At 35.1% G+C, this 20,935-nt stretch overlaps 1 protein-coding gene across 1 annotated transcript; it reads right to left on the bottom strand.

The window, feature by feature from the left end:
• Nucleotides 1-3,531: 3,531 nt before the first annotated feature.
• Nucleotides 3,532-4,845, bottom strand: LOC139849368 (limonoid 21-O-acetyltransferse-like). Its single transcript, XM_071839027.1, has one exon. The coding sequence runs from the start codon at nucleotides 4,843-4,845 to the stop codon at nucleotides 3,532-3,534; it is 1,314 nt and encodes a 437-aa protein (XP_071695128.1).
• Between the last annotated feature and the right edge of the window lie 16,090 nt (nucleotides 4,846-20,935).

The raw sequence follows: 20,935 nt of genomic DNA, 5'->3' as shown, positions 1-20,935 counted from the left end.
GTTATAGGTTCGTGAATCAACCAGTGGCCAAGTCTTACTTCCCGACGAAGTAAAAATCTGTGAAAGTGAGTTATAGTCCCACTTTTAAAATCTAATATTTTTGGGATGAGAATACATGCAGGTTTTATAAATGATTTACAAAATCGACACAAGTACGTGAAACTACATTCTATGGTTGAATTATCGAAATCGAATATGCCCTTTTTTTATTAAGTCTGGTAATCTAAGAATTAGGGAACAGACACCCTAATTGACGTGAATCCTAAAGATAGATCTATTGGGCCTAACAAACCCCATCCAAAGTACCGGATGCTTTAGTACTTCAAAATTTATATCATATCCGAAGGGTGTCCCGGAATGATGGGGATATTCTTATATATGCATCTTGTTAATGTCGGTTACCAGGTGTTCACCATATGAATGATTTTTATCTCTATGTATGGGATGTGTATTGAAATATGAAATCTTGTGATCTATTATTATGATTTGATATATATAGGTTAAACCTATAACTCACCAACATTTTTTGTTGACGTTTTAAGCATGTTTATTCTCAGGTGATTATTAAGAGCTTCCGCTGTCGCATACTTAAATAAGGATGAGATTTGGAGTCCATGCTTGTATGATATTGTGTAAAAACTGCATTCAAGAAACTTATTTTGTTGTAACATATTTGTATTGTAAACCATTATGTAATGGTCGTGTGTAAACAGGATATTTTAGATTATCATTATTTGATAATCTACGTAAAGCTTTTTAAACCTTTATTGATGAAATAAAGGTTATGGTTTGTTTTAAAATGAATGCAGTCTTTGAAAAACGTCTCATATAGAGGTCAAAACCTCGCAACGAAATCAATTAATATGGAACGTTTTTAATCAATAAGAACGGGACATTTCAGAACGCGGTTTTATCTTCATCTTCCAACGCCATTGGTATCTGATGGTATCCTTTTGCAGCATCTAAAAAACACTTGTAAGGATAGGCGTGCAAAGATTCCACCTTAAGATCAATTTCAGGAAGTGGATAATTATCTTTTGGACAAGCTTTGTTTATGTCTTTGAAGTCTATACACATCCTCCACGATCCATCAGGTTTTTTCACCAAAACGGGGTTCGCAACCCATGTTTGATATTTTACTTCGCGAAATATTCCTGTATTAACTAATTTTGCTACTTCCGCAGATAACCACTTCATGCGATCTGGAGCCATTCCTCTGCGCTTTTGCACAATAGGCTTTAACGCCGGATTAGCATTTAATCTATGTTCTGCAACATTACACGAAACCCCAGTCATATCTTGCTCACTCCAAGCAAATACATCCATATACGCAACAAGCAATTGTACAATCTTCCTTCGTATTTCCGCATTTAATTCAGCGACAATTTTAATTTTTTGATCAACATACTTAGGATTCACAACGACCATATTATCTTCTTCAATTTTATGCGCAACAACTGTGTCTTGCGTGCTTATAGCCGCACAAATTGGTGGCATAGTCATAGAATTTATTGTTGCCACACCTTTGCAAGTAGTGAATTTAACCATTCCGTGTATTGTAGATGGCACTATTCCAAGCTTTCGCAACGCATATCTTCCCAATAACATGTTATAACGAGAGGCAGCGCGTATAACATAGAAATCTAACTGCGTTTTCCTTGTCAACTTCACCTCTATTTCGTCGCACAATTCAATTTCTAATGATAATTGCCCCATGGGCCAAGCGGATTCACTCGCGAAACCAGATAAGGATATCACTGTTGGCTTTAGATCTGCTTTGATAAATTCTGGTAGTTGACGAAAGCATTGCTCGTATATCAAATCTATACTACTACCAGTATCAACATGTATTTTCATAATTGTGATCCCCGTATTTGCGATTTTACACGATATGACTAATGGCATGTCATTCATTTCGCGATTTTGCGCAAATGGAAATGTAATAGGCGCGAATTGCCATTTTTCAAACACTTCTACTGCTTTTCGCTTTTTGAATCCTTTTTTCTTGTGTATTGTGCTTACTATTCTCGCATCTTGCACTTTTTTCAGTTCTTTTGACAAACTTTTGTTTAAACAGGTTTCGCGTGCTCTATGCACCTTCAAATTCATATTTACAACTTTCTTAGTAGCCAAAAGATTTTGTCGCCTCGTCATTTTGCTTTATTCGCAACTATTGTTACACGAATTGCATATTCCTGCAACATAATGAAGAAAATAACACGATTAGAATTAGAAAATGAGTTTAATAGCTCGATTGTGACGAACGCAAACTTCTCATTCCAATTCTATTCGTGTCCCACGGATGGCGCCAATTGATCAATCCTAGATTATCCTATTAAGGTTAATCAAGGATTGAGTGCAATGAGGGGGTATAATGGATGTCGATTATGGTTTTGGGACCCTATTGTCATATTTCGTTAAGTGCTAAACGATCAACAACCATGTCCCGGTCTTCGTAAATTACCTTAACCAAACAATAATCAAGTCTCGGGCAAAGTCACGAGAGAGATTAATATGGCTAGAGCAATTCTTCCAGAATCAACAACCTAAAATGAGAGGTCAAGCTCCCTATTTATAGGCTCAGGAGTTACGCGGAAGTAAGATGTGCGGGCACTTAGGAATTCCGCACAAACACTGCGAGAATCCTTCGCACTCTTTAATATTCTGAGTAATTCTACCGCATTCATTTGGGCTTTACCGCGGTTTCAGTGTCTTGTGCTTTTGCCTTTAAATGCCTTTCCGCAATAAAAATATACATATACATATGTATGTATATGATCAGATATCAAGGAAATTATTGGATTCAAATGATTACAACTCATCTGTGATAATTACAATATATGATTTTTTAGCTATTTAAGGAAATAGTTCCTCCAAGATTAGCTTGGTAGTTTGAACGAAGTACAAGACACTCATCTCAAAACAAAAAACGTTGAATGGAAAATCTACATTTGACATATTTAAAAGATATTAAAAGATATACTCCGTCCGTCTCAAATTAAGTGTCTGGTAGGAATTTTTGTTGAATTTAAGATAGGAGTGATAAATGTCGGTTTTGCCCATATATTAAAGGTAAGTTTGACTGAATTTATTTTTGATATGAGTGAAAGAAACTAATAAATGAGGGTAAATTAGAGATTTTAATGATATTTAGGAGTTATTTTTTGTGCAAGTAGACAATTATTTTGGGACATAAATAAATAGTAAGGTATACATTTATTTTGGGACGGATAGAGTATATGATAAAGATATGAAAACTTGTGTTAAAAATTTGTTTACTTGAAGAAGATAATAATGTTTAGCCTACAATGTCTCTTGTTCCACCCTGCAAGTGTGGCTGCGGTATATAAAGATAAATTGGACATAGGAGCACACCAGAAGATTATTATTTATATAATATATAATATAATATATAATAATAATATAATTAAAGGAAACAGACAATTATTGAGAAGTAAGAAGATACGAGGATAGATTGAAGCAAGATCTATGTCACAAACTGATGATCAAACACATGAAATTTAGTAATTTTTAAGCAACCAAGGCATTCAAATCAAGAGCTTCTTCAAAATACGGGACATCTTTAATCTCCAAAAACACAAATGCTTCCACTCCATCACCTTGTGCGTTGTCCAACAAATATACTACATTTTTAACGGGTTCAATATAAGGTGCCACCCAAATGGGCTTTCCGGTACCAAAGTTAGCTTCATAAAAAGGGAACTTGCACCAACTAGTAACAGTTATTTTATTTGTCGATTCAGGAATGTTGATGAATTGTAAGACAGAATCCCAAACCAACGATTGCCCTTCTTCACTATCAAGGCTTACCATCGAGAACTTACTTATGGATTTCTTAATAGAATCACTTAAAACATGTGCCAATTCAGCGGTTGTTTCAAGATGCCCACATTTTGTGATGCAAATTGCCAAAATATTCCCACACGAATGCTTATGAATTAAAGATGCCATTTTCCCCCTTAGATTCAGTGCCTGAACAACTGCAAACTCTCTTGGATATTCGTGTGTTGTGCGATCAACACTACTACTAATGAAAGCCTTTGTGATGGTAGCCCCTACCAATTGTACCTTTGACCAGTATTGATTTCGGGTACTATTTCTTTGATCATGTACCATAACCTTTGCTTTCATGGTTGATATTTCACTCCCAGTGAATGTATATTTTTTAATGATATGTTTACTTAACATATCAGAGCTCATAGGTTGATATGGAAAATGATGTAGGCCACGAGCAGGAAATAATGTGGATGAATTGAATCCAGGGCCTGTACTGAGTTCAATGTTATTTTCTTCTCTGTTTATAGTAGCCCATTCATTTATAAATGTACATAAAGTAGATGCATCAACAAGCTTGTGAGTAGCACATACTCCAATTGCTAGACTTCCACACTCGAACTTAGTTACTTGAATTGAAAGTAACGGGTCAATGAATTGATGAGCTGCACGATTTTTAGACGGCTTGAATTCGTTAATCAGCAGTTTAACATCTACTACTTCTGATCCAATAATTTCTTCAAGTTTGACGTTGACTTTGGCTTGTATAAACTCAACACCATCATCGGTACATTCAATGGTCTGAACGTCTTGGGCATATCTCCCAGCAAGAGGGTAAAATCGTGTTAAGGTTTTCGCAAGGGAATTTTCAAGTTGGACGATAAATTTAGGGTTGTGATTGCTATTTGGAGAGAAGAATAGAGTGATAGCTACATCAATACAAGGAGCTATTTCATCCAAGAATCCTAACTTAAAACGACAATGGGTTTCAGGGGTTGGAACCGTGGGTTTTATGAATTTGCTTGATTGGTTTTCAACCTTTATCTCCATTTCTGTTTCTACAATTGGTATATATGAATGAACTAATTCACCCAAACCAAGCTATTATTTATACGACACGTATAATTTAATTGTGCCTACTTGTAAAAAAATAAAATAAAATAATAAATAACTCTCACATCAACAACTTTTTGTTATTATCGTTCTTGGGTCGAAATTCGATTATTGACGACATACTGATACATAAAGTAAAAAGGGGCATGTGCTTTAAGTTTATTACTCGTACCATACATGGCTCGTGTATATTGTTTATTACCATGTGTACATCATGGAACTGGTGGCATTACTTGGACCATGAGCGAACAATATACATTGTATAATTCTGAATTTATAAATTAATTAACAATTTTTTTTTTAAAAGGCAAGTCCCCCAAGTATAATCTATGAGGATTGAACTTGAGTCAAAGATAAATTAACGAACTACTAGAAAAAAGAGGACACGTGACGAAGACCTTTTGCGGCGCACTGATCTCGCCGCAAAAGAGCCACTAAACGACAAAAATTTCAGACTTTTGACCAGCTTGATTGGGCCTACGTGCAATTGCGGCGATGATTTTTGGGACGTCGCCGCAAATAAATTTAGTGTATTTCCTTTTTCTTTTTTCTTCGCTGGCAAATTCTGGTCAAAGGTTGAACGGTGGGCCCGGATGCAATTGCGGCGATGCTTTTTGGGACGTCGCCGCAAATAAGTGTCGTAATAGTTTTTTGGCGCATAATTTTTCCGTCCAAACTAGTTCCCGCTAGTTTCTGTCTCCCGCAATAATGCATTGCCGCAAATGGTGCGCCGCAAAAGGTTTATTACAGATTCTATAAATAAGAGCATACAGATATACCTAATTAACATTACATATATTTTTAACCTCATACACACATCAAATACATCGAAAATGGTAACCGTTCCGTCGATGATTGTCTCTTTCGACGTGTATTACAGAACTAGATTTCGTAATCAAATGAGAGACTACGATTATACGAGTAGTTCGAAATGTACGTTCGAAGAAATTAATGTTCGTGACGTAGGTTTAGAGGACCTCTTATACTTTTTGAAGGAAATGGTTCCGTTCGAACACACGGACGTCTTGTGCTACGAAGATGACTGTGTTCCGGAATTGAAAGCTACATATCTCCGATCAGAGGATCAGTGGAACGGTATAAAAGAAACCTTGAGTTGGCGTTCTAATCACATTTCTCTTTATTTAGTTTTGGAAGATGATTAAAGTTGTTTAAATTTCCGTCAACTAAACTGTTAAGTTTAGTTAAGGATGGTATTAATTGTATCGTTTTTATTTTAGTGTTAATTGTATCGTTTTTTAGTGTTAATTGTATCGTTTTTATTTTAGTATTAATTGTATCGTTTTTATTTTGGTGTTAATTGTATCGTTTTTATTTTAATATCCTTTGTATCGTTTTTATTATAATATTAATTGTATCGTTTTTATTTTGGTATTAATTGTATTATTTTTATTAGTTATGTTGGATAAAAATTGTCATTTAAATTAAAGTTCAATTTTTTCATTAATGGTGTATCCTATCGTATACACGCATAAAAGGCATAATGGTTGCATAAAAGTAGCATCAGGAAGGCTGGAAACAACAGCCCTGAAGGCCGCCTAGCGCGTAAGCCCTGGCCGGAGAACGTCACCTTCAGCGTAAATTTCGGATCACGAATAACAGAACGTATCATCATTTGACACGTGTCCCCGAGCAATCTGGTGGATCTGACACTATAAATAGACCCCTTGGGTCGTCATTTTACAGAGTTCAGATATTCTGACAACTTTGAGAGCTGAAACTTCACTTCTCTTTCTCTCTCTACTTTCTCTCACTAGAAGTCATCCGGCTAGCACTTTTACGCTCTACGGACGACAGATTGATTAATCCACCCCACAAGTTACTACACTTGTGAACCGGGTCTGCAGGGATTATTTCCCAAGGGTAAAAGTCAATCGGCAACGCTCCGCCCTCCTAAAGCTAGATTACTTCTAGTATCTTGTTGACACACTAAGCCTTACCTCATAAGGAAATAGGTGTTAACAATGGCGCCATCCACTAATGCAAAGAACACACGAAACGGAAAAGGAACAAAAGCAACTGAAGCTCCATTTGTACTTGAAGCAGTCAACAATCCATCAACTGACGACATGATCATTGTTGAAGATGTACCTGTTCCGCCACTAGATGGTACGATTGAGGAAACAGTTGTTGAAACTGTGGAAAGGCTTAAACATTTGGCAACTAATTCGGAGAAAAGGCCAGTAATCGAAGGAACGACAACCAAAAGTGCAGAAAGACTTCCAAATTTTGTTACTAATCCAGAACGACGAACATTGATGCAACCACGGCGATGTCCGTCATTTATACCTTTTCGGCGGATGGCGGACGGCAAAGACAAGCAAATCATGAAAAGGCAATCTATATCAAAATACAGGTTATCCAGGCTACTTGACAAGCTGGGTAGTCTTATTGATGATTCTGAGGATGATAATGACCTGAGCTATGATAATAATGATTCTGATGATGAAACTGATAAAGATGAGTTCATGTTAGAGAAGCAGGCAGTGTTGCTTTTGAATGACATTCTTAAGCAGACAGCTCCGACTAAATATAAGCAACGCATAGCGCAGCCCGCCATCCGTGCTGTGGCTGTAGATAATTTCTTCGCCCTTATTACTGGTGAGCAAGCTACAAAGCCACCAGCTATGGCAGAATCCACTCAATGTTTCATTGATCGAATTGCTAACTATTCGTTGCCTAAGAACCTTGGCATACTGGCAATTGGAGTTTATGATGGCACAATAGATCCTGAGGATTTCCCTACCATGTTTGAAGGCGCTATGAGGTTGCAGCATTGGGATGATGAGGTAGCTTGTCATATGTTTCCAATGGTGCTGCAGAAAATGGCAAGGAAATGGTTTTCTAGCTTGCCGCCAAGAAGCATCACTAGTTATTTGGACCTCCGTGCAAAGTTTGTTATGCAGTATCAAAACCTTCAAAGCTGTACTTTGACGCATCTTGATGCGCATGAGATCACAATGCATCACAATGAATCCTTGAGTAATTTCATGAAGCGATACACACTTGAAGCACAAAAGATACCTGATTGTCCAGAATCTCAGCTAGTATCTGGTTTTATTTTTTGTCTGGATCAGCGGCGGTTTAGTGCACTTGTTCATGCGTTAAGGTACGACTTGCCAAAAACTCTACATCAGGCGTTGGAAGTTGCACAGAAGCATGTTCGAGCCGGTGAGCGGGGGATGAATAAGTTTGATGGCAACAGCAGTAGCAAACCACATAACGGAGGGAGATACTTTGACAGAAATCAGAGGAGGAATGACAATTCCAATGGAGGATGGAGAGGCAACAACCATCACAATGATTTTCATCACAATAGAAAGCCAATAGAGAGGCATCCGTTGATAATGGTGCTGACTAAAACTCCAAAAGAGATTCTTTTCACTGAACCAATCCGGACCACTTTCAATGTAGCGACCCCGACAAATCATCAAATGACGGCGTCATCTACGTATGGTCCCATTACATGGTCGTAAGTCTTTATAACAAAGTTTGACCGAAAAGTATGTCGCATTCATTTCATAAATAAGGGTGTTTCAAAGTTTACAAAAGTAGTTTCCATAACAAATACATAACAATGTTTAAAGTTTGTATGAAACACGTGCGACACAATTAAAAGTAGTCAAAAAGACGCTCCACGTATGCAAGTATACTCGACATCCAATGCAAGTATCAAAAAGTATGAGCGGAAGCATATATCACCTAAGTTCAAGGACCTGAGAAAAACATAGAGAATCTGTCAACGAAAACGTTGGTGAAATCATAGGTTTAAATAAGTAAGTGAGTAAAAGTAAGTTGAACCACAAGATTTGCAACATCGATAAAGTCATAGTACATTCTAAAAGTTAATATTCACGAGCACTCAATTATCAAAGCTTAACATTCCGTCCGTTGAACCCCGTAATAATAGTGTTAGAACATACACTGTTTCCCGAAAATATATTTCACCCGTAGACGGTAGCGAACCGTCTGAAGTGAGGGTTTGTCAAACCCATATGGCCATATAACATAAGTTCTCGCTTACACCATCTGATGTAACTAATGATAATCGAATTGAGGATTTGTGTTCAAACTCGTATGTAGAATGTTTGTTTTCCCTGTACTTGTGTTCACGTAGTTTAAAAGAACGTTTATGTTTTCTCATCCCAAAAGTAAGTTCAAAAAGAGTAAAAGTGGGACTATGATCTCACCTTGTATGCACGAACCAAAAAGTACTTCGACAAGTAACGTGTGCAAAGAACAATGCTAGTCTTGACCTAAACAAATAGGTTGTATCAATAACGATAGTCACGAAGGGTCAAAGATGTTCAATTAGTCCTATGGCTCAATACGACTCGATTATGTAGCATGTGAAATCAAATTGTCAAGTTTCATGCAAGATACAAGTATATAAACAAGTTAGGAAGGTTGCATAATCATTTGGTTAAGTTTGACAAAAAGTCAAACTTTGGTCGGTCAAAGTCAACGAAAAAAGTCAACATGTTCGGGTCGGGTCTCGGACAAATTTTCTATGCTAGTTATTCATATATAAGTATGTTAAAACAAGTTGCAAGTGAATTGGAGGTCTAGAACATCCCAAACATTTTTCGTCAAATGACAACCCAAACAGCCAGTTTTAGTACAATGGGACGGCGTCCCAAATGGCTAGACGGCGTCCCAAAATGAAGGGTGGGACGGCGTCCTGATATCCTAGAAGGTGTCCAGGTTCGAAAGGTGGGACGGCGTCCCCAGTATCTGGACGGCGTCCTGATCGGTTTCCAGGCCCTGTTTGCTGTATTTCCTAAGTGCACGAACCAAATATCAAACTAACCTAATTTATGACCCGGAAACACTTAGAACATGTATCATATATCATCGGAAAGGTAATTTGACGAGGAAAACACCTAGACACATTTCATCAAGCAATTCAACACTTACAACAACCAAAAACCGTATTAAACATTCATAATCAAAGTTTCAAGTTCTAAAACGCATTTCATGATTCGGGAAACCAATTTACATGTATGATATGCGGTTTCGAAGATAATCAAAAACACATTGCAACAAAACTCTTATCTACAATATTTCATAGCATTTGGTGCATCAAAGTTCATATAAAGCTTATCAAACCCTAGTCAAGCATCACAAAAACAATAATCATGTTAATGAAGTTTCTTCAATCAACCTATACATCAACATGAAGCTAATGATGCTAGTAACACTTTTAAAACATGCACTTTAACAATCTAACAACATTTGATCATCCAAAATTAAGGATTTAGCAAGCAATTTTCATAATGAACTAGTTACACCAAAAACAACAAATCGAGCATACAAATTACGTACACGACATCACAATGAGCCATAGACACTAATTAACATACTTTTATGTCAAGGACACGAATTTAAAGAAATCTAGTGTTTTAGAAATGTTACCCAAAAGTGATGAAGTTGGTATCAAATCGAAGAGGATGAAGAGAGGATCACGAATATGTATTTTGTTTTGTTGCTAGCTCCTTATTCCGGATTTAGATGATGAATTTGTGGTTGAATGTTGAGAGGGTTTGGAAGTAGTAAAAAGAGGAAGAGGAGGTGAAATGAATGGATGAAAAAGGGGTTGACTCTTTGACCTAGTCAAATGTTTCAACCTTTGGCAAGTTTGGTCCCTCAACTTTAAACCGGGTGCGGGAATTACCTAAACGAGATAATTCAACGCATATTAACGAGATGTGTTATAAACATATAACGGAACTTAAATAGTTAAACGGAAAAGTAAACGGAAAAAGGCGGGATGTTACATTACCTACACCTTAAAAGAAATTTCGTCCCGAAATTTAGGTATGCGTAGTAGTCGTAGTTTCTTCCTCGGAATCTGACGTTTCCGGGACCGGGAATAGATGAGGGTGTTTCTTTCGCATTTGATCTTCTCTTTCCCAAGTAAACTCGGGTCCCCTTTTGGTGTTCCAACGGACCTTAACAATCGGGATCCGGCTTTGTTTTAATTCCTTCTCGACGTAGTCCACAATTTCAACCGGTTCCTCCACAAAATGGAGTTTGTCATTAATAGTAAGTTCCTCGAGAGGGACGACGATATCGGGCTCGGCGAGACACTTCTTCAAGTTAGATACATGAAAAGTAGGATGGACGGAGCTTAGTTGAGGCGGAAGATCCAAACGATACGCAACGGTTCCAACACGCTCTAAGATTTCGAAAGGACCAACATACCGCGGATTTAGTTTCCCACGTTTCCCAAAACGGATGACACCTTTCCAAGGTGCGACTTTTAACATGACGCGGTCACCGACTTGAAATTCGAGGTCTTTGCGTCTTTTGTCGGTATAGCATTTTTGACGACTCCGGGCCGTCCGAAGCCTATCTCGGATTTGAAGAATCTTTTCGGTTGTTTCGTGAATGAGTTCGGGCCCGGAAATTTGCACGTCACCCACTTCGGCCCAACAAAGAGGAGAGCGACATTTTCGACCATATAACGCTTCAAAAGGTGCGGCCTTAATACTCGCGTGATAACTATTGTTATAAGAGAACTCGGCGAGAGGTAAGTGCTTGTCCCAAGCTTTTCCAAAATCAACAACGCAGGCTCGTAACATATCCTCTAAGGTTTGTATTGTACGTTCACTTTGCCCATCGGTTTGGGGATGATATGCGGTGCTCTGATACCACTTGTAGCGACCCCGACAAATCGTCAAATGACGGCGTCATCTACGTATGGTCCCATTACATGGTCGTAAGTCTTTATAACAAAGTTTGACCGAAAAGTATGTCGCATTCATTTCATAAATAAGGGTGTTTCAAAGTTTACAAAAGTAGTTTCCATAACAAATACATAACAATGTTTAAAGTTTGTATGAAACACGTGCGACACAATTAAAAGTAGTCAAAAAGACGCTCCACGTATGCAAGTATACTCGACATCCAATGCAAGTATCAAAAAGTATGAGCGGAAGCATATATCACCTAAGTTCAAGGACCTGAGAAAAACATAGAGAATCTGTCAACGAAAACGTTGGTGAAATCATAGGTTTAAATAAGTAAGTGAGTAAAAGTAAGTTGAACCACAAGATTTGCAACATCGATAAAGTCATCGTACATTCTAAAAGTTAATATTCACGAGCACTCAATTATCAAAGCTTAACATTCCGTCCGTTGAACCCCGTAATAATAGTGTTAGAACATACACTGTTTCCCGAAAATATATTTCACCCGTAGACGGTAGCGAACCGTCCGAAGTGAGGGTTTGTCAAACCCATATGGCCATATAACATAAGTTCTCGCTTACACCATCTGATGTAACTAATGATAATCGAATTGAGGATTTGTGTTCAAACTCGTATGTAGAATGTTTGTTTTCCCTGTACTTGTGTTCACGTAGTTTAAAAGAACGTTTATGTTTTCTCATCCCAAAAGTAAGTTCAAAAAGAGTAAAAGTGGGACTATGATCTCACCTTGTATGCACGAACCAAAAAGTACTTCGACAAGTAACGTGTGCAAAGAACAATGCTAGTCTTGACCTAAACAAATAGGTTGTATCAATAACGATAGTCACGAAGGGTCAAAGATGTTCAATTAGTCCTATGGCTCAATACGACTCGATTATGTAGCATGTGAAATCAAATTGTCAAGTTTCATGCAAGATACAAGTATATAAACAAGTTAGGAAGGTTGCATAATCATTTGGTTAAGTTTGACAAAAAGTCAAACTTTGGTCGGTCAAAGTCAACGAAAAAAGTCAACATGTTCGGGTCGGGTCTCGGACAAATTTTCTATGCTAGTTATTCATATATAAGCATGTTAAAACAAGTTGCAAGTGAATTGGAGGTCTAGAACATCCCAAACATTTTTCGTCAAATGACAACCCAAACAGCCAGTTTTAGTACAATGGGACGGCGTCCCAAATGGCTAGACGGCGTCCCAAAATGAAGGGTGGGACGGCGTCCTGATATCCTATACGGCGTCCAGGTTCGAAAGGTGGGACGGCGTCCCCAGTATCTGGACGGCGTCCTGATCGGTTTCCAGGCCCTGTTTGCTGTATTTCCTAAGTGCACGAACCAAATATCAAACTAACCTAATTTATGACCCGGAAACACTTAGAACATGTATCATATTTCATCGGAAAGGTAATTTGACGAGGAAAACACCTAGACACATTTCATCAAGCAATTCAACACTTACAACAACCAAAAACCGTATTAAACATTCATAATCAAAGTTTCAAGTTCTAAAACGCATTTCATGATTCGGGAAACCAATTTACATGTATGATATGCGGTTTCGAAGATAATCAAACACACATTGCAAAAAAACTCTTATCTACAATATTTCATAGCATTTGGTGCATCAAAGTTCATATAAAGCTTATCAAACCCTAGTCAAGCATCACAAAAACAATAATCATGTTAATGAAGTTTCTTCAATCAACCTATACATCAACATGAAGCTAATGATGCTAGTAACACTTTTAAAACATGCACTTTAACAATCTAACAACATTTGATCATCCAAAATCAAGGATTTAGCAAGCAATTTTCATAATGAACTAGTTACACCAAAAACAACAAATCGAGCATACAAATTACGTACACGACATCACAATGAGCCATAGACACTAATTAACATACTTTTAAGTCAAGGACACGAATTTAAAGAAATCTAGTGTTTTAGAAATGTTACCCAAAAGTGATGAAGTTGGTATCAAATCGAAGAGGATGAAGAGAGGATCACGAATATGTATTTTGTTTTGTTGCTAGCTCCTTATTCCGGATTTAGATGATGAATTTGTGGTTGAATGTTGAGAGGGTTTGGAAGTAGTAAAAAGAGGAAGAGGAGGTGAAATGAATGGATGAAAAAGGGGTTGACTCTTTGACCTAGTCAAATGTTTCAACCTTTGGCAAGTTTGGTCCCTCAACTTTAAACCGGGTGCGGGAATTACCTAAACGAGATAATTCAACGCATATTAACGGGATGTGTTATAAACATATAACGGAACTTAAATAGTTAAACGGAAAAGTAAACGGAAAAAGGCGGGATGTTACATTCAATCTGCCAGCACCCATGGAAGAAAGAGAAGGTCCAAAAAGTGAACTATGGTGTGACTTTCATGAAGCATGTGGTCATGATACAGATAATTGCAAATCCCTGATGAGAGAGATCATCGCAAAGATCAAAGCAGGAGAGTTAAACCACTTGTTACCAGGCAAACAATACAGGAGGAATGATTCTCGCAGGAAATTTGGATGGCAAAGGAATGATGGTGGAAGAGGTCGTCGAGGAGATAACAGAAGATGGGAAGAGCATGGCGGAGGAGATAATAGAAATCAGTACGGAAACCGGATTACGGAGCGTGAGTCAACTCCAGACGCTGTAATCAAAATGGTGTGGTTGAATGGAAGTCACTACGAGGACGGTGAGTAGTCGGATAACAATGTTGATAGCTGGAGATATGCTCCAATTATTTTTCAACCAATTCAAAATTGGGCTTTGTCCGTTCAGCCAATGATCATTTCAGCAGAAATTGCAAACAAGTTCATCAGCCATATTTACACAGATACAGGCAGTGAGGCTGACATCATTTATTGGCATTGTTTCAAAGCTTTTCCAAGGCATGTGCAGGTAAGAGCTAGGCGGACGAGTTTGAAGGTTTCAGGGCTAACAGGATCGCCAGTGAATGCAATGGGAAGAGTTCGTTTGGAGGTCGTTTTGGGAACATTTCCACTATTAAGAACCGAAACAATCGATTTCACTATCTTGGATGGTAATTCATGATTCAATGTCCTTTTTGGACGGGCAGCGTTAGCAAAGTTTGGAGCGATAACATCAACGGCCCATGCAGAGATCAGATTCCCAACTCCTAACAGAGTAGCCGCCATACACTCACAGTATGTGGCACCAGCAAGGGAGCAATCCACATTTGCAAGCATACCAGAAGGCAATATGAATCAAAGGAGGAGAAATCGGTTGTTCAGGGAAGATGAGGTTCAGGAGTTTTTCATTCCATAATCAAGTGTTTGGGCCGGATAGCGCTGGGCGCTCGGCGTATGAAGAAACAATTTGTTGTCATTTTTATCAAGAGCAGAATTTATCATTTCAATAAACGCAGTTTATTAGCATTTTCCGAAGAGCAACGTGTTTCAATTTACTGTAGACCATTGTGGTCATTTTTACAGTGCATGTATTCGCAATAAGCATACACTAAACATTCATGATGTACTAATTGAAATGTCCCGTTCAAATTGATTATAAACGTTCCATATTAATTGATTTCGTTGCGAGGTTTTGACCTCTATATGAGATGTTTTTAAAAGACTCCATTCATTTTTAAAACAACCATAACCTTTATTTTATCAATAAAGGTTTCAAAAGTATTACGTAGATTATCAAATAATGATAATCTAAAATATACTGTTTACACACGACCATTATATAATGGTTTACAATAGAAATATATTACATCGACATATGTTTCTTGAATGCAGTTTTTACACAATATCATACAAACATGGACTCCAAATCTTGTCCTTATTTTAGTATGCAACAGCGGAAGCTCTTAGTATTCACCTGAGAATAAACATGCTTTAAACGTCAACAAAAATGTTGGTGAGTTATAGGTTTAACCTATATATGTCAAATCGTAACAATAGACCACAAGATTTTATATTTCAATACACATCCCATACATAGAGATAAAAATCATTCATATGCTGAACACCTGGTAACCGACATTAACAAGATGCATATATAAGAATATCCCCATCATTCCGGGACACCCTTCGGATATGATATAAATTTCGAAGTACTAAAGCATCCGGTACTTTGGATGGGGTTTGTTAGGCCCAATATGAAATGTCCCGTTCTTATTGATTAAAAACGTTCCATATTAATTGATTTCATTGCGAGGTTTTGACCTCTATATGAGACGTTTTTCAAAGACTGCATTCATTTTTAAAACAAACCATAACCTTTATTTCATAGATAAAGGTTTTAAAAAGATTTACGTAGATTATCAAATAATGATAATCTAAAATATCCTGTTTACACACGACCATTACATAATGGTTTACAATACAAATATGTTACAACAAAATAAGTTTCTTGAATGCAGTTTTTACACAATATCATACAAGCATGGACTCCAAATCTCGTCCTTATTTAAGTATGTGACAGCGGAAGCTCTTAATAATCACCTGAGAATAAACATGCTTAAAACGTCAACAAAAATGTTGGTGAGTTATAGGTTTAACCTATATATATCAAATCATAATAATAGACCACAAGATTTCATATTTCAATACACATCCCATACATAGAGATAAAAATCATTCATATGGTGAACACCTGGTAACCGACATTAACAAGATGCATATATAAGAATATCCCCATCATTCCGGGACACCCTTCGGATATGATATAAATTTCGAAGTACTAAAGCATCCAGTACTTTGGATGGGGTTTGTTAGGCCCAATAGATCTATCTTTAGGATTCGCGTCAATTAGGGTGTCTGTTCCCTAATTCTCAGATTACCAGACTTAATAAAAAGGGGCATATTCGATTTCAATAATTCAACCATAGATTGTAGTTTCACGTACTTGTGTCTATTTTGTAAATCATTTATAAAACCTGCATGTATTCTCATCCCAAAAATATTAGATTTTAAAAGTGGGACTATAACTCACTTTCACAGATTTTTTACTTCGTCGGGAAGTAAGACTTGGCCACTGGTTGATTCACGAACCTATAACAATATATACATATATATCAAAGTATGTTCAAAATATATTTACAACACTTTTAATATATTTTGATGTTTTAAGTTTATTAAGTCAGCTGTCCTCGTTAGTAACCTACAACTAGTTGTCCACAGTTAGATGTACAGAAATAAATCAATAAATATTATCTTGAATCAATCCACAACCCAGTGTATACGTATCTCAGTATTGATCACAACTCAAACTATATATATTTTGGAATCAACCTCAACCCTGTATAGCTAACTCCAACATTCACATATAGAGTGTCTATGGTTGTTCCGAAATATATATAGATGTGTCGACATGATAGGTCGAAACATTGTATACGTGTCTATGGTATCTCAAGATTACATAATATACAATACAAGTTGATTAAGTTATGGTTGGAATAGATTTGTTACCAATTTTCACGTAGCTAAAATGAGAAAAATTATCCAATCTTGTTTTACCCATAACTTCTTCATTTTAAATCCGTTTTGAGTGAATCAAATTGATATGGTTTCATATTGAACTCTATTTTATGAATCTAAACAGAAAAAGTATAGGTTTATAGTCGAAAAAATAAGTTACAAGTCATTTTTGTAAAGGTAGTCATTTCAGTCGAAAGAACGACGTCTAGATGACCATTTTAGAAAACATACTTTCACTTTGAGTTTAACCATAATTTTTGGATATAGTTTCATGTTCATAATAAAAATCATTTTCTCAGAATAACAACTTTTAAATCAAAGTTCATCATAGTTTTTAATTAACTAACCCAAAACAGCCCGCGGTGTTACTACGACGGCGTAAATCCGGTTTTATGGTGTTTTTCGTGTTTCCAGGTTTTAAATCATTAAGTTAGCATATCATATAGATATAGAACATGTGTTTAGTTGATTTTAAAAGTCAAGTTAGAAGGATTAACTTTTATTTGCGAACAAGTTTAGAATTAACTAAACTATGTTCTAGTGATTACAAGTTTAAACCTTCGAATAAGATAGCTTTATATGTATGAATCGAATGATGTTATGAACATCATTACTACCTTAAGTTCCTTGGATAAACCTACTGGAAATGAGAAAAATAGATCTAGCTTCAAAGGATCCTTGGATGGCTTGAAAGTTCTTGAAGCAGAATCATGACACGAAAACAATTTCAAGTAAGATTTCCACTCGAAATAAGATTGTTATAGTTATAGAAATTGAATTAAAGTTTGAATATGATTATTACCTTGTATTAGAAAGATAACCTACTGTAAGTAACAAAGGTTTCTTGATCTTGGATGATTACTTGGATTGGATTTAGAAAACTTGGAAGTAAACTTGCAATCTTGAAAGTATTCTTGATTTTATGAAACTAGAACTTTTGGAATTTATGAAGAACACTTAGAACTTGAAGATAGAACTTGAGAGAGATCAATTAGATGAAGAAAATTGAAGAATGAAAGTGTTTGTAGGTGTTTTTGGTCGTTGGTGTATGGATTAGATATAAAGGATATGTAATTTTGTTTTCATGTAAATAAGTCATGAATGATTACTCATATTTTTGTAATTTTATGAGATATTTCATGCTAGTTTCCAAATGATGGTTCCCACATGTGTTAGGTGACTCACATGGGCTGCTAAGAGCTGATGATTGGAGTGTATATACCAATAGTACATACATCTAAAAGCTGTGTATTGTACGAGTACGAATACGGGTGCATACGAGTAGAATTGTTGATGAAACTGAACGAGGATGTAATTGTAAGCATTTTTGTTAAGTAGAAGTATTTTTATAAGTGTCTTGAAGTCTTTCAAAAGTATATGAATACATATTAAAACACTAGATGTATATACATTTTAACTGAGTCGTTAAGTCATCGTTAGTCGTTACATGTAAATGTTGTTTTGAAACCTTTAGGTTAACGATCTTGTAAAATGTTGTTAACCCATTGTTTATTATATCAAATGAGATGTTAAATTGTTATATTATGATGATATTATGATATATAATATATCTTAGTATGATATATATACAGTTAAATGTCGTTACAACGATAATCGTTACATATATGTCTCGTTTCGAAATCATTAAGTTAGTAGTCTTATTTTTACATATGTAGTTCATTGTTAATACACTTAATGATATATTTACTTATCATTTAACATAATTAACCAAGTGTATCAATATCTTAATATGATTCATATGTACCTAGTAAGACGTTATAACGATAATCATTATATATATCGTTTTCGAGTTTCTTAATTTAATAGTCTCATTTTTATGTATATAACTCATTGTTAAAATACCTAATGAGATACATACTTATAATAAAATCATGTTAACTATATATATAACCATATATATGTCATCGTATAGTGTTTACAAGTTTTAACGTTCGTGAATCACCGGTCAACTTGGGTGGTCAATTGTCTATATGAAACCTATTTCAATTAATCAAGTCTTAACAAGTTTGATTGCTTAACATGTTGGAAACACTTAATCATGTAAATAACAATTTCATTTAATATATATATAAACATGGAAAAGTTCGGGTCACTACACAATAGATCTATCTTTAGGATTTTGTAAAGGTAGTCATTTCAGTCGAAAGAACGACGTCTCGATGATCATTTTGGAAAACATACTTCCACTTTGATTTTAACCATGATTTTTGGATATAGTTTCATGTTCATAAGAAAAATCATTTTCCCAGAAGAACAACTTTTAAATCAAAATTTATCATAATTTTTAATTAACTGACCCAAAACAGCCCGCGGTGTTACTACAACGGCGTATATCCTGTTTTACGGTGTTTTTCGTGTTTTCCGGTTTTAAATCATTAAGTTAGCATATCATATAGATATAGAACATGTGTTTAGTTGATTTTAAAAGTCAAGTTAGAAGGATTAACTTTTGTTTGTGAACAAGTTTAGAATTAACTAAACTATGTTCTAGTGATTTCAAGTTTAAACCTTCGAATAAGATAGCTTTATATGTATGAATCGAATGATGTTATGAACATCATTACTACCTCAAGTTTTCTGGATAAAACTACTGGATATGAGAAAAATGGATCTAGCTTCAAAGGATCCTTGGATGGCTTGAAAGTCTTGAAGCAGAATCATGACACGAAAACAAGTTCAAGTAAGATTTTCACTCGAAATAAGATTATTATAGTTATAGAAATTGAATCAAAGTTTGAATATGAGTATTACCTTGTATTAGAAAGATATCTTACTGTAAATAAGTGTAACAACCCTCACTTTTCAACTTCTAAATTTACTGAATTAACCCTAGGGTTATATGTCTGACTATATGTATTAAGGGTTGTTATATACTATTAAATATTGACCGAATAGTAATTTTTAGTCAACAATGTACGCTTAAATAAATAATATATTATTAATTTATATAATTTGACATAATTTAACTAAGTATATAAACTTTGTATCACTTTTATTATTTAGTTAATGTATTATATATTTAACTATATAATAAATCTAATTATATATAAATGTAATAATATTTACAAACTTACTAAAACTATAGTTTAATAATTAAAATCATAATTATTATTAAAAATACAAAATACCGAATTATTTATTATTTTTATGCAAAATTTGTATTTATTAATTAAATAAAAAATAATAATAAAATAAAATATTATTGACAAATATTCTTGGAAAAGCATTAAATCAATTTGTTTATTTATATAAAAAAATCCTTAAAATAAATGAAAAACAAAATAAATAAATAAATAAATAAATTACTTTTTAATTAAAAATTTTAATGGAAAAACTACTTTTATTATTTTATTTTGTGCATTATCCCATGACCTAACATTTAATACTTTTTAATTTTAAAATCCCATTAAGAATTAAAATATTTCTTTTTCTTTTAATTATTTTATTCTTTTTAGCTAATTTTTTCAAGTATAAATACCCCTCATTTCTTATTCAAACTCACATCAAAATTTCTCTCATTCTCTCTTTGAAGAATTAATACTAGTAAGTATTCTTTTCTTACTTTTTATTTTTTTTACTTTTTACTTTTTACTTTTTACTTTTTACTTCGGTTATTATTTTTACCGAAACATGTAAATAATGTTATACATTATATGCAGTTAAAAATAAAATAAATAACATGTATACACTATTACTATTACTAGCACCTATAACCTACTACTTATATTGTAACATAAAAACATTTTGGAATATGTATTAGAGATGTATAGATCTTCGAACTTTCTTGACGAATGGTTTCTCTGAGATTCTAGGCAGAGGGTTTGGATTTCTGATTTAAA

The sequence above is a fragment of the Rutidosis leptorrhynchoides genome, chromosome 5 (assembly GCF_046630445.1).
Source record: "Rutidosis leptorrhynchoides isolate AG116_Rl617_1_P2 chromosome 5, CSIRO_AGI_Rlap_v1, whole genome shotgun sequence".
NCBI classification, from domain to species: Eukaryota; Viridiplantae; Streptophyta; class Magnoliopsida; order Asterales; family Asteraceae; genus Rutidosis; species Rutidosis leptorrhynchoides.
The sequence above is the reverse complement of the archived record's forward strand: the minus strand, read 5'-3'. Positions and strand labels throughout refer to the sequence as shown.